The sequence below is a fragment of the Sorex araneus genome, chromosome 4 (genome assembly GCF_027595985.1).
Source record: "Sorex araneus isolate mSorAra2 chromosome 4, mSorAra2.pri, whole genome shotgun sequence".
NCBI classification, from domain to species: domain Eukaryota; kingdom Metazoa; phylum Chordata; class Mammalia; order Eulipotyphla; family Soricidae; genus Sorex; species Sorex araneus.
The window spans coordinates 89830698-89846322 of record NC_073305.1 but is presented as its reverse complement, the minus strand read 5'-3'; the positions used below and the strand labels follow the sequence as shown (position 1 = coordinate 89846322).

The window sequence follows — 15625 nt, the reverse complement described above, 5'->3', positions numbered from 1 at the left end:
GATAAGAAAAATTATCCAGCTAGATAATTCTGCGAGTATCTAAGATACGGTCGTAAAAACCATATGCCATGCTGTATGTTATGAAATATATGCACAAGTGGATAAGTTCAGTGAACCTCCGGGATCTAAGGGAACTGCATGCAGCCAACTTTGGTTCAATCTCCAGCACCATTTATGGTTCCCAAGCACCTCCAGGACTCAGGAGTTGCTCCTATAACCTGGGGCAACAAATAAATCCTGACAACTACCAAGTGTTCTGACCCAAACCCAAGCCCCAGGTGGGAGGGGCATGGGAAACAGTCAATGGACTTTTCCTGACTCTTCAAATACATTACCCTAACTGTCCAACAGATATAGATAAATAATCAAGACAGGCTTCCATAATTATTTGCTGTCAAAAAACACTCTAAATATATTTTTGAATGTTTATAGAAAGAAAACCCTGTGTTAATTAATCCCTTCACTTAATTCACTGGGGGAAAACCTTTTAGGGCATGTGATTGTAATAAACACAAAGAACTAAATCATAAATTTCCATATACACAGGGGGAAACATGCAGTTTGCTGACCAGCAAAATTTTTCCAATTCAATTAGCAAAGCCAAAGTTCATCTCAAAAAACTTAAAGTAATGTGGAGTTCATCAGTCAGCTTAAATCAGTGGCTGAATAAACAGCAGTACTGCTACATTTAAAAAAAAAAAATTCATCTCAGTGGCCAGAGTAGGCACGGTGCATGCTTTACATGAAGCCCACCTGAGTTCAATCCCCAGGACCCCATATGGTTTTCTGAGTCTGCCAGGAGTGACACCTGAGGGCAGAGTCAGGAGTAAATCCTAAATACAGCTAGATGTGACCCCATCTCAAAAATATAAAAGTTCATCTCAAGTAAAGTAACAGAATGGGAGACTAACACTCAAGATAGTAGAGATAAGAACCAGGAGTATTGCTCCACGGCTTGGAAGCCGGTCTCACATGCTGGAGGAAAAGGCAGTTCAGATAGAGAAGGAACCACCAAGTACAGAATGCTTGGAGGAACCCCTCAGGATGGGAAATGTGTACTGAAAATAGACTACAGACCGAACATGATGGCCACTTAATACCTGCATTGCAGGCCACAACACCCTAAAGGAGAGAGAGTAAGAGGGAATGCACCTGCCACAAAGGCAGGGTGGGGGGATGGGGTGGGGGTGATGGGAGAGATACTGAGAACACTGGTGGTGGAGAATGGGCACTGGTGGAAGGATGGGTACTCCATCACGTAAGCACGTGATTTAATGAATCACGATGATTCATTAAAAAGTAAAAAAAAAAGGGACTGGAGCGATAGCACAGCGGGTAGGGTGTTTGCCTTGCACTTGGCCGACCCGGGTTCGATCCCCGGCATCCCGTATGGTCCCCCAAGCACTGCCAGGAGCAATTCCTGAGAGCAAAGCCAGGAGTAACCCCTGAGCATCGCTGGGTGTGACCCAAAAAGCAAAAAAAAAAAAAGTAAAAATATATTAAAAAATAAATAAACATTATCTACCACCTAATATTTAACCCCAAGAAAGGTTAGGCATTTTAGGTCACTGTACTCATCTGAAAGAATTACCTAAGTTTCATAAAACAGAATAAAAACAAATTTTTTAAATCAATTATTCTCTCTAGAAATTGATTCAAACATTTTCTCAACACTCAGAGGACAACGTGATTAGAACTTTTATTGCAATTCAACTCAAACTTGACTATCTCACAATCTTGGAACACAAAATAATTTCCTTTCCATGCCTCAGATAAACTCTGTTTCATCATTCTACTATTATTCCTTTGCCCTCCATTCCGTTTAGGTCTGTAATATCCATCTCAAGTGCTGAGAATGTGTATCATACCAGGTCACTTTACTCCTCTCCTTGTCATAGTGAATGGCTTGTCAGAAATCCTGTAAAAAGCTTCCTGGCTTATCAAACACATTTGTTCTCTAGTATATTCCATCTCACACGATGTGTCTCAGCTATATCATCAGATTCCCTAAAGGCTAAAAAGTATTCTGTACAAAAAAGGAGAGAGGGAAAGTACACATATTTCTCTATTTTACAGGTGCCACAGTAAAACCACTTTACAACTTAGCAATCGATTTTTAACAATCTTTAAACAGACCAGTAGATAATAGTCATATGTTTAGGGTGAATCGCATTCTCATAATTTCAGAATTGAAAATGGAGTTGACCACAGTGATGAATGTACATTCCAAAAGGGCTACAACAACCCAAACTAGAACAACAAGGAAAGCAATATAACGAGAACCAGATAAGGGCCAAAATTATCGGGAAACCATGACCCCCCCTCAAAATCTGCACAAACCTGCAAATATCTAAGAAATAAGTGAACACCAAGAGCCATTTTAAAATTCCATGCATATAGAAGTATTACATCAATGTAAAATCAATGTCCCTCTGTTAACTGAAGAAAAGTATTGAAAGTTTTTAATAAATTCACATAACTGACACTTTCAATAACAACTGACAAAGCAAACTTTATGCATTTTCACTGAAAAGAAGTTACCAGGCAAGAATGACAAATAATTTCTAATATAGATTTCAAACTTACAAGGGATAAGTAATCTTTCATGTCAGGTGCAGGGTAAGGAAAAAATGAGCGAAAGAAGCAAAAATAAGCAACTGAATATTTTACAGATACTTGTTCACAATAAACCAGTCAATAAGATTATCAAGCCCACTTACCTTCCCTCAAAATCCTCATTTCCTGAATGTACCTAGCCACTGACCAACACTGGTTCAATTTAATAGGCAATAGGGTTTTATTTGTGACATACAGAACACTCCCTGTATCTTTTAGGACATTCATTCACCTTCACTGTTGCTGCTCTTCTATTCTCATGAAAAGCACCCTGTCATTACAACCACTGGCACTTCAAATCAAATCACATATCTTTTGACTGTCCTAAGGAAGATTTTTTTTTTAAACATCAAAGTAAATGATATGCTGCTGTCAGACTCAGTACTGCAACAACACAGCGATCCTTTGTTTATAAAGCTGACAGCTGTCAAAGTCTGACCTTTCTCTAACTGGTCAACTGAAACAGCATTAAAAGAATCTGTTTAGCCCTTACGCATTCACCTTCACCTGACACAAAGTCAAGTCAATCAACTCAACAATGAAAGATTCCCAGACAGCATTACCTACTTATTTCTAATCCTGAGAAACCTCAGGTGTAAAGTCCAAGTTATTTACACAGAAATCCATGAAAAACAATTTTAAGATTTTTATTTGTTTTCAAAGAGACCATACTAAAACTTTCTAAAGACTGAGATGCTACTATTCATTGGAAACCCAGGTTTTTGAAGTAAAATTATCAAAACACTGCTAGAACCATAAAAAGAATACAAGAGTCCCAGGTCTTCAGTCAAAGATATAGTACCAACATTAACAACACTGTAAACCACAAAACCTCAATTTTTTAAGTTTAAAAAGTAAAAAAATTTAAATGTATTTTAATCATGCCCAGAAAAAAAAAGTCACTAATACCTGTTTTAGCACAAGAGTTTTCAAATGCAAACCAAATAAAAGGGAAAGTGCACATTCCTATTAATGAAATAATAAAAGTTTAACAAGCTTAAAATTAAATGGGAAGAACTACATTTCTAGATGCATGCTAATCAATAGCACCTATATTCAAGTGCCTTAATTACCAACATTAGATGCATGGGGAAAAATATAGAAAAGAGTGGGAAAGATCTCTGCCAGGAAAGCAACCACAATCTATCACAGGTAAGTTTTCTTGTCAGGCCTCTGCAATGCTCTCTCATTCTACCATGAATCCCCACCACCTATAAACATCTGATCAAGTTTTACATTCTATGATGTAGACTTCAAAACTAACCAGATATGTTTAAAGCCTTGATGGCGACTGCCAAAACAAAAGTGATTATAAATTCCATTTATTTTTTTCCTAAAACTAAAAAGATGCAAAAGAAAATATTTTCAGGAGCTGGAGAGATAATATAGCAGGTAGGGCACTTGCCTTGCCAAGCCACGTTCAATCCTCGCCACCCCATATGGTACCCTGAGCACTGCCAGGAGTAATTCCTGATTGCAGAGCCATGAATAAGCCCTAAACACCACCAGGTGTGGCAAAAAGAAACAAAAAATAATTTTTACTGTAGAAAAACATCAATTTACTGAACTCTAAACTTATCTACAACAGAAGTAAATGCAGCCCCTGTGTAGGGTCCATAATACTAATAACATGTTAAATAGATATCATATATAGATTTTCGCATAAACCCCACAATGACCATCTCCATTTTAAAGATTAAAAAACTGGGCTGGAGAGATAGCACAGCGGGTAGGGCATTTGCCTTGCACGCGGCCGACCCGAGTTCAAATCCCAGCATCCCATATGGTCCCCTGAGCACGGCCAGGGGTAATTCCTGAGTGCAAAGCCAGGAGTAACCCCTGTGCATCGCCAGGTGTGACCCAAAAAGCAAAAAAAAAACTAAAGTTCACATTAGAAAATTTGCCCCAAATCCCAAAGCTGATTGTCAAATATTAGATTGAATTTTATCCTACTTATAAGTCAATGAGTTAGCCTGTGACTGTTTAATGGAGATTGATGGAGGACAGATTCATGCAGCAAAGATGAAAAAAAACTCATTTCTCACATAATAGGAAGCAAGGAGAACAAGCATGTTTTCATTTTTGTTTTTTTCAGTGAGGTTAAAAGAAACTTAGAGAAATGTGAGGAAAGAGAAAATCCTTCTCAAGAGAGAATACAGGCTTATACAATTAAGAAGGAACTTCTGACACATATGTCTTTGTAAAACAGGTTACTTGAAGTCCTTGAAAATGAACTTCTTTATTATGGCCATGAGAGTTAATCTGAAGCAATGTAAAGATCACTATAGACTTTGTGGTACTAACGTCAAATACCTGTGGAATGCAGAATTAATGGCCCCATTACATCTCTATTCTATATACCATGCTTGAAGCACTGCCTAATAAGAAAGACCAATTGTGTCAGATAATAGAAGCAGCTATTTTAGGAAGCCAAAAAACACAAACCAATAAGTGGATATATAAATTCCTTGCAAATTGTGGGTGATGACAGATGAGAGCACTAGCAGTAATTTTCCTTAATGCATCTTCATGGGTGGACTTCCACAATATGGTGTCATACAAACTATTTATTGAGGATATCTCATCAGACTTAGTAAAATCCAGCTGCAGTTCTCATAAAGATGTGGCCAGTTTTTGAAAAGCATTTCATTCAATTGACTGATGCTTGTACTTCTTTGCCTCTGACTTATTCATTACTTCTCTTAGAAAATACCCTTTTTTTAATTTTTGAATCACCAAGACATACACAATTACAAAAATTGTTAATGATTGTGTTTCAGTCATAGAATGTTTCAATACCCATCCCTTAACCAGTGTATATTAGGGTACAATTTCCATCAACAATGCTGCCACCCTTCCCATGTGCCTCCCCACCACACCAGCCTTCATGGCAAACACTTTTTCTCTCTCCCTTCCTTCTCCTTTCTGGGCATTATGGTTTGCAATACAGGTACTAAAAGGTTATCATGTACACTTCTTTTAACAGTCAGTCCTTGTCCAGAGTGATTATACCCAACTTATCATCGTCATAGTGGTCCGTTCTCTATCCTAACTGCCCTCCCCTGTTTCTAACTGTCTTTGGGTATTGGTGTCATATTACATTTTTTACGTCCCACAGATGAGTGCAATCATTCTGTCTGTAACTGTTTTTTCTAACTTTATTTTATTTTTATAATCTTGTTCACAATAATTCATTACAGATAATATTCAAACACCAATCCCACCCCTGTGCACCTTCCCACCAGCACAAGAGGAAAGTGTGTGAAGATTGTTGTATAACATCCTGGAGCCATTTAAACCCTTGTATAAGGGATCACAAGCATGTCTTTTAAACCAAAACAAATGTGTGCTACTTTTGGTACATCAATGAGCTAAAGTATAAGAAATGCAGCTGTGTGCTCCAGGATAGTCTGTGTTGCTCTCAAGGGAGCTTTATTTCATAGTCTCTGAATCTTGGCCACCAGGGGCAATTTGTGGGTATGACTACCAAGCTACTGGAAAACTGGGGAGCTGGGGGGAGGAGGCCCAGTCCCATTCCAAGCAAGCTTGGAGATCTCAGTCACGGGTCCTGCATACCTGGATTTTTCTGCAGGTTCCCTCATAGGTCCAACCCTCTGGAAAGCAGCCTTGAGCATGGCTGCATGGTTGGGTTCTGGAGGTTTTTGGCTGCTGGGGTTCTACTAGGACAGGAAGGGAAACTCAACCAGCCCTCCTCCGAGCTGCCCTGGTGAAGACACCTGGCAGGGTCAGGATGTTCTGTATCTCTCCTTTTGACTCATTTCACTCAGCATTGATATTTTCCAGTTCCATGCAGGGCATCTGCCTTGCACACGGCTGACCTGGGTTCAATTCCTCCGCCCCTCTCAGAGAGCCCGACAAGCTACCGAGGGTATCCTGCCCGCACGGCAGAGCCTGGCAAGCTACCCATGGCGAATTCAACATGCCAAAACCAGTAACAAGTCTCACAATGGAGACATTACTGGTACCCACTCGAGCAAATCGATGAGCAACAGGATGACAGTGACAGTCCATGCATTTATAAGCCAACCTTATTGCTTCATTTTTCCCTAGTGGCTGCATAGTATTCTATTGCGTAGAAGGGCCATAGTATCTTTATCCAGTTATCTGTTCTCAGACACACAGTTTCCTTTCAGATTCTGGCTATTGACAATAGTGTGCCAATCTCTGTGGTGAGAGATGTCTCATTTTCATTTGCATCTCCTTAATGATTAATGACGGAGAGCAATTTTATGTGCCTTTTGGTCATTTGTATTTCTTCTTCAATTTACACAAAATGTCCAGAATAGACAAATTCACAGAGACAGAAACTAGGTTAATAGCAAGGGAGGGCTGGAGTGTTAGCACAGCAGGCAGGTGTTTGCCCTGCATAAAGCTGACCAGGTTTGATTCCTGGCACTGTATCATGATCACCCCAGGCGCTCCAGGAGTGATCTGATTGTTGGTAGAGCCAAGAATAAACCTTGAACACTGCCAGGTGTTGCCTATCAAAAGCAAACAAAAAAGATGCCCAAGGGGTTATAAGTATTAACTTTGTTTTCCCTTAGTCATACACTCCAGCCCTTTGAGCTATGTACTAGAGAAAAAAAATGTAATGAAAACGAATACCAACATTTCAGGCAAAGGAGGAGAACGTGTGGTGAAAACAATTTTAAAGGACTTCATAAGTATACTTACAGCCTCAAACTGTAAATGGCTATCATTTAAGAAATCTTGAATTTTGTCCTTTGGTAAAATACTGAATCGAAATCGAAGGAGATCCATCTCTTGTTGAATGAACCAGCGTCTAAGATCTTCACTAAAGTCGAAACAAGTAAATTTAAAAAATCAATTTAAAATAAAGCAATTATATGCAACATAATTTTATGAAGTACTGGACACAAGGTTAAAATGCCAATAAACACAAGTCTAAAAGAATACAAGTCCTCTTTCATAAATATAAATAGCATATAATCACAATCTTCTAGGGATAATGTAGGAGTGGGGCTAGTGACCACAAAATTTCAAAAATTAAATGCAGAATACTTCTAGTATTATCAAATGACATAAGAGTTCATTGCATTTAATGTAGCTGCAAAAACATTATTTGCATTAGAAACTGGACTATTCCTTCTAAGATAGTTTTTATCAAGGTCAAATAAAGACCAAAACTTTTAAAAGTACTGTCCCTGAATAGGCTATGATTAAACAAACACTGCAAAGCAAATTTTGCTTAGACTTTAAAGTTTGTAATTTCCCAAAATTTAAGATGATTTTTTTAAAACTCACCACTGCAAATATAGTAACTTATTAGGCAGATACATACTAGATATTATTGTTGTTATAAATTATACTGTCACATATAAATTACTACGTAAGAGTTTGTCTACGGTGACTTTCATAGTTTGCCAGCTATTTAGTTACTGTTTTAAATTCTATAAACTTCATGTGCTATTAAAAAAAAGAAACGTCTAAGACTAAAACTGGTTAATTTTTCAACTATTATCTTGGGACAGTAACAAAATATTCTCACTTGATAAGCCCATGAATAAAAATAAATTTATAAAAACATGCTTAGTATATAGACAATAACATAAGAAAAAAATCTTTAAGAACAAAAGCAACTAACTCTTTCTCCCTCTAGATGGCACTATTGATTCTAAGAAACCAACTTCTCACTTTAAAGAAGCCAAAACAAGGTATCTAATGATTAAATGGGCACTAATCCATACAGTTCAACTTCTAAAAACCAGTATCAAACTCAAGTATGTGTCTAACTCATTATTTCTTATAAATATAACCACTCCTGTAGATTAACAGATATAACGAATCCTAACTGAAATCCCTTATAATTCCAAATGAACAGTTTCTCAAAAAATTCAGTGAACAAATTTTGTGAGAAATAATTTTTTATATTCTTTAGAAAAATAATTTAAAAAATACACGGGGGGACAGGAAATATAGCACAATGGTGGGCCACTTCCCTTGCCCACAGACACAACATATGGTCCCCTGAACTCTGCCAGGAATGATCCTTAGGTACACAGCCCCCACAAAGAAATAAATAAATAACAATAATTTCACTGTAATAATTTTTCAACCTATGAACCATTTTTTAAATTTTATTAGGAGTTTTACTATGTTCAGTAAAATGCCTATTAACTTTTTATGTGCCAAACTGTTAGGCCAAGACCTTACACTTGACTAAGAGAATGTAAATGGATACTCACGACTGGCAATAAGCAAGGCGCAAAATAAAGTGAGAAATATGGTCCCTTCTTCTTGGTTCATATTCATCTGCCAAGCTTTCCTTAAAAATAATAGTATATAAATAAAATAAATGCCTAAAAATGGTTAAGAGTTATAAAGAAAAATCTGAATCAGTAACAACTAAAAAGCAAAGTCAATGTTTCAAGAGATTTGTTATCATGGAAATCACTTTGTTTTTGTTTTTTTGTTTTCTTTTTATTTCTTACTGAATCACCTTGAATTACAGAATTACAAAGTTACTCATGATTGAGTTTCAGGTGTACAATGTTCCAATACCAATCCCTTCTCACTGTCCACTTCCCTCCACCAATGTCCCCTTTCCCTCCCACCTCCTAGCCCCCTGCCTCTAGAGCACTGTTCCTCCCCACCACAGATCCCGTAGGTGCTGCAGCTGACCATACAGTTCCTGAGAGTGTATTATGCATGTCACTTTACTTCCTTCCCAGTACCTAGTCCTGCTGCAAAGGTCCCATCCCTCTGTCATTGTATATGGTCCCTTCCCTAGACACAAGCTTCCTACTAAAGGACCAGTCAGGGGCTGGAGCGATAGCACAGCGGGTAGGGCATTCTTGCATTCAGCCAACCTGGGTTCGATTCCCAGCATCCATATGGTCCCCTGAGCACTGCCAGGAGTAATTCCTGAGTGCAGAGCCAGGAGTAAACCCCTGTGCATGGATGGGTGTGACCCAAAAAGCAAAATAAATAAATAAATCGCTGTATCACTGTCATCCCATTGCTCATCGATTTGCTCGAGTGGGCACCAGTAACGTCTCCATTGTGAGACTTGTTGTTACTGTTTTGGCATATCTAATACGCCACAGGTAGCTTGCCAGGCTCTGCCATGCGAGCGAGATACTCTCAGTAGCTTGCTGGGCTCTCCAAAAGGGACGGAGGAATCGAACCTGGGTCAGCTGCATACAAGGCGAACGTCCTACCCGCTGCGCTATATCACTCCAGCCCACCAAATAAATAAATAAAAAATAAATAAAGGACCAGTTCAATTCTCCTGCTCTTCACGTTCACTGCCTTGGGGCATTAATTATTACCCTACTATGCTTCTATACACCCCAAATAATGAGTGAAATCATTCTGTATCTGTATCTGGGGGCCGGAGTGATAGTACAGCAGGTAGGGCATTTGCCTTGCACATGACCGACCTGGGTTTGATCCCCGGCATACCATATGGTCACCGAGCACCACCAGGAGTAATTCCTGAGTGCACAGCCAGGAGCAACCCCTGAGCATTGCCGGGTATGACCCAAATAAGCAAAATAAAAAATATATATGTATATATACATAAGTATGTATACATATGTATACATACTTATGTGCTCATGTACATCCAACAATTTCCCTTTTCTTTAGTCTCTTCAGCTAAATATCTTTGAAAGGGCACATAATCCAGAGCTGAAAAGATTGCTCAACAGGCTGGAGTGCATGCCTTGAACAGGAAGTCCAGTTCAATCTCCAGCACCACACATGGTCTCCTAAGCACTGAACCAGGAGCCACCCTTGAACACCACAGGGTGTGGCCCCCCCAAAAAAAAAACTAAACAAAAAGTAAAAGCAACATAAAATTTTGCTATATTTATCTGTGCAGCCTTTTTTTGTTTTGGAAAGGGAAGTTGGTTTAGGGGTCACATCCATTACTCCTGGCTCTGCATTCAGGAATGACTCCTGGATTTGCTCAGGGGACAATATAGCATGCTGAAAAATCAAACCCAGGTCAGGCATGTGCAAGGCATCCCACTGTACTCTCATTTGCTTATTTATATCATCATCAGTCTTCCTTGGCTAAGAATATGACACCCTTTGCCTGACTCATCTCCTACCTCTCAGGTAACACCTCAATTTCCTTCCCAGACTTGTCCATTTCCATTTCACCTTAAATATTACTATTATTTTCTCTCAAATATTTTCCTAGTATGTCACCATTATGATTCCAACCTTCCCCTTAAATCTATACTCCCATCCCAGATGTCTCCTAAACTCAGATCCGTGTGTGTACCCAACCATTCAGCGGACTCTGTAGGCACCTCCAACTCATGACTAAAGTTCAACATCTTTCATCTAAGACTTACTTCTCCTCCATATTCCATCTCAAAAGTAGTATCACTATCTATCTAGTTCTTGTATGAAGAAATCTAGGTGTTATTCATAGTTCTTCTCTTCCCCTTTTCCCTGAAATCAGTCCTTAAAATATTTTGGCTTTTTTGGGAGTGGGGGATGGAGAAGGGGGTTGTGAGGGCTTAGGCGGGGGAAAGAATGTATTCAGCAGTAGTCCCAGCTACTCCCAGATCCATGCTTGGGCTCATATCTGGCAGTGCTTAAGGGACCATGTCTTGCCAGAGATCAAACCCAGGCTTCCTGTATTCAAAGCATGTACTGGATCCACTGAGTTATCTCTCTGGCCTGATTCTACTTTCTTGACATGTCTTCAATCAGTCCTTTTCTCTCCATTCAATTCAGAATGTCAACACTTCAGTTTTTGATCACATCCATCTAGATGTGATTCTAGAACTACTCTGGAAAGTCTTCTCAAACCTCCCTGATTTGACCTGGGTGATTCTATCTGCCCCTCATGTTCCTGAAGCACACATCTAACAACAGCATTCATCATTCTGTACACCCAGGGTACATCTGGCAGTGTTTGGAGACATCTAGTGGGGAGAAGCCAAGATTACTACTGATCATGCTACAATGCACAAAACTCTGGTGTAACAAGGAGGTATGTTCCAAATGTTAGGCTGAGAAAACCTGCTGTACAATAGGTACATAACCATATGGCCATGACTAGGTACCTTCACACAGTCTATGCTACGTTACTTTTTTAAAAAGCCCTGAACCTAATTTAAGACTTTTTCCACAACTAATATTCAATACACAAACTAAGGGAATATTTGAAGTACAAACTGAATTGAAGTACAACTGAAGGAATATTTTCCCCTTTTACTTACTCTGTAGGAAAACTTGAGCTTCCGAATCTCATTTTCCAATTTACTCTGGTATTGTTCAGTACCTTTCACATAGCTCACACCAAGATTTTCAATTGTTTTTAGCACTAAAAAAATAAATTTAAGAGGAAAATAAAACCAAACACAAGGTAAGTTTTAAAACCTAAATCCAAGACAAGTAACATTGATTGATAGCAGTAATTCCATAATTATTTATTTATAAAAGATGTCAAGTTGCAACACTTTCTACAATTATAATATATAAATTATACAGGTTTAGAAGAAGAGAATCTCCATCCATCTGTTAAAGCAGCCATACCCCACAGCATGATCTAACACCTGCAATTCTTAATCTGGAGGAAAGGAGGAATGATGTGGGAGGAAGGCAATCAATGCCAATACCACACTGCGACACTATTGTTAGGAAAACTTTATCAGTATGAAAAAAAAGATCAAATAGTGCTTGTTTTCATCCTTTTTGTGGAGTGGTCTACCAGGTGCCTGCTTTACTTACTCAGTATAGACTCATCAGAAAGTCCTTTCTTTGCTGATAAAACAGAGTTAACAACAGCAAAGAAAAGTGGTTCTCCAACCATCTACCATATAAATAAACCATTCTGAATCTTTCCTACAAACTGTCCAACAGTTCCTATCACTCTTCATCCATAAATAAAAGGAGCATTTTTTAATTTATGGACAAAGAAGCTTTTAAATCCAGGGATGCAACTCAGTGCATCCCTGAGCTTTACTTGCCTTGCATGTGTGAGGTTCTGAGTTTAAGGGGGAAAAAATAATTTTTTCAGTCTCCTGAATTCCTAAATTCAGTCTCCTGAAAATAAACCCAGTGACCTCCTTACTTTGTTTTCACAAATCTAACTAAATTATCTTTCCCTTCACCCTGCTCCTCTTCTCGTCATCATGATCTTCACTAGAAGAATTTCTATCCACCAGATCATACAACTTGAAACTTCAGCCGCCCCATCCTCTCACTCCTCATATCTAATCACCCAAATTCTGTCAAGAATACCTCCTTAGGGTAGGTAAGATAGAGAGGGGCCAGTATAACAATAATAGTTGGAAGTGATCATGCTGGACGAGAACTGAGTTTTAAAAGTAAGTAAAGGGGAGCTGGAGCAACAGCATAGCGGGTAGGGTGTTTGCCTTGCATACGGCCAACCCAGGTTCGATTCCCAGCATCCCATATGGTCCCCCGAGCCCTGAGCGCAGAGCCAGGAGTAACCCCTGAGCATCACAGGGTGTGACCCAAAAAGCAAAAAAAAAAAAATAGGTAAAGGGATATACACAATAACCTTTCAGTATCTGTACTGCAAACCACAATGCACATCGAGAGAGTGAGAGAGAAAGAGTGAGAGACAGAGAGAGAGAGAGAGAGAGAGAGAGAGAGAGAGAAGTGTCTGCCATAGAGGCAGGCTGGGAAAGGAGGGGTGATGAGAAAGAAACTGGGGCACTGGTGCTGGGAAATGTACACTGGTGAAGGGATGGGTGTTGGAAAACTGTATGACTGAAACCCAATTATGAATAGCTTTGTAAGGGTCTATCTCACAGTGATTCAATAAAAAAATCTTTTAATAATAATACCTCCTTAACATTCCTTAAATCTTTCCTGTCACTATTTCAGGTCAGATCCTTACCATGTTACCTCTCAAGTGTCAAGTCTAACTGACACTTTTCAATCACCATCTTAGTTGCTAGGAAACACCTCCACTGACAAGTTCCTGAAGACCTATTTTTTCCCCTTGTCTTCACTCCTTCATTTAATGAACTGGTATTCAGTACCCCTTCTCTGTATTAGCTGTTTCACTCTACTCTTCTAAAAATGACTTTGTTTCTCTCCTTGCCTTCCAATTTTCCCCTAAGTATACCTGAAACAAACTATGAAAACAGGGCTATTATTTCTGCTTCATTCCCTTCTTCAACCATCATACAGAGAATAAGGTCCTCAACAGAATAAGCACATCGCTCTTACACCTCATTTGCTTGATACGAAATGCCTGTGGTTATACATATGTCTTAGTTTAGAAAAACTCTACTTCTCAGTTCAGATTCTTCTAATCAGCCTTCAAAATTAAATCACATGGAAGCTTCTCTTGCAAAGTTTTAATGAAAATAAGTGAAACACACCTCTTTCAAATGCACTATTTTTGAATAGTGCATTATTGAATGCTGTAACCGTTGAGTCCCAGAGGGTGTGGGCCAAAAACCAAAAAAAATAATAATAATAAAATAGTACAGTAGAGCCTGGCAAGCTCCCCATGGTGTATTCGATATGCCAGAAACAGTAACAACAGGTCTCACAGTGGAGACGTTGCTGGTGCCTGCTTGAGCAAATCGATGAGCAACGGGATGACAGTGATACAGTGATATGGTGAATAAAATAGTGGCATTCAATAAACCATGATGCAATAAACAAATGAACGGCAAACACTCCATTGTCAAAAGAAGAAAGTCAGCAAATCCAGTAAGTTATCTGTTGAATGAATTGCTTAGTGAAATAGTGTCCGCTTTCCCACAGAGTATATGAGATGCTCAAGAATATAAGATGTTTTATGCAAATACCACTCACGTTTAAGTCTGTCAATAGCCAAGGTTTCAAACTCTATCAAAGAGATGTTTTCAGAAGGTGGCTGCAAGTAAAACTGCAGGCTATGAGGGTAGCAAGCACTCCTCTGGTCACCAATCAACTTCAATTTCTTCCGCCTTCCACTAGAAAACTCCATCTTGCTGCCCTGAAAGGCAGCACATTTAAAAGATTAAAATGGAGCTGGAGAGATAGTGCAGGGGTTAAGGCCCTTGCCTTGCACGCAGACGACCCAGTTCGATCCCTGGAACCACATAACGGTCCCCGTCATTTCCCCCTCCTTCCTCTTCCCAGCCTTCCAGTATTCCTGAGCACAGAGACGGGAGTCAGCACTGCAGGGTGTGGTCCAGAAAACAAGGATTTTTTTCTTTAATAATGGGGGAGGGGGAATCAAGTTAAAAAAAAAAATCCCCTCCTCAAATAACTCCACACGCGCAGAAAAAAAAAATGCTAAAAAAGAGCATGAGCAAAACAGTGATTGTCACTAGGGAGTGTCATTTCAAATCTTTTCCAGAAATTTCTACAATAAACCTGTGAAAACTAAAATCTAAAGGGCGAAGGGATTGCCAAGTGAAGAAAATCGCGGGTTGGCGGTGGAGGAGTTCCTAACTTCCCGCAACATGAAATTCACGTGTTGTGGCGACTTGCTCTACTTCTACGTCCAGCCCTTCCTGCACCTCTGCACTCCCAAGCGGCTGCCCCTCCCAATTTCTCACAGAACTCCCCCAACCCAAGATGGTCCTCGGGCGAAGGGGCCTCTCCTCCGTCTCGGTCCCAATCGAGCGACACCGACCAGCCCCACCCACCGCCCGCCAAAGTCATCCCTTACGCTCCCGACTCTTCCGTAGAGTGCTCTCCCTTTTTTCCTACACTCCCCAGGCTCCGGCTGGGGGTTCTTACGCGCCCAAAACTGCCGGAGAGACTCCTTCTTGCAAACACACCAGGAGCGAGAGCCGCTCTGACAGGCGGGCGCGCGGCTTTTCCCGGGTGGCGGGAGATTTCAATTGGATTTCCCCTCCGGAAGCGGAAGTGACTACACGTACAGGCCCCGCCCGCCCCGGACGTCCCGCCCACCCCGAGGGGGGAATCTGCGCGTGCGCGTGGGGCGTTCCGGGGCGCGCGAAAAGTCGCTGCTCCTGGTGGAAACCCGAGTTTGACGCCTCGCCTTCTGCGCCGTCGGTCAGCGGCT

General features: G+C 40.1%; 1 protein-coding gene across 3 annotated transcripts in view; it reads right to left on the bottom strand.

Annotated features, from left to right (window-relative positions):
- PRIM2 (DNA primase subunit 2) overlaps positions 1-15414 on the bottom strand; it is a 320487-nt gene extending 305073 nt beyond the window's left edge. Inside the window, exons 1-5 of one of the 3 annotated variants that reach the window (XM_055136087.1) lie at positions 15378-15414; positions 14422-14584; positions 11841-11944; positions 8844-8923; positions 7312-7432 (exon numbers count right to left, since the gene is read on the bottom strand). In XM_055136087.1, the coding sequence (XP_054992062.1) occupies positions 7312-7432; positions 8844-8923; positions 11841-11944; positions 14422-14575 (459 nt within the window). In that variant the 5' untranslated portion in view covers positions 14576-14584; positions 15378-15414. Of the gene's footprint in view, positions 1-7311; positions 7433-8843; positions 8924-11840; positions 11945-14421; positions 14585-15265 lie in introns of all 3 variants that reach the window. The other 2 variants (XM_004605876.2, XM_055136086.1) reach the window with 2 other exon arrangements.
- Between the last annotated feature and the right edge of the window lie 211 nt (positions 15415-15625).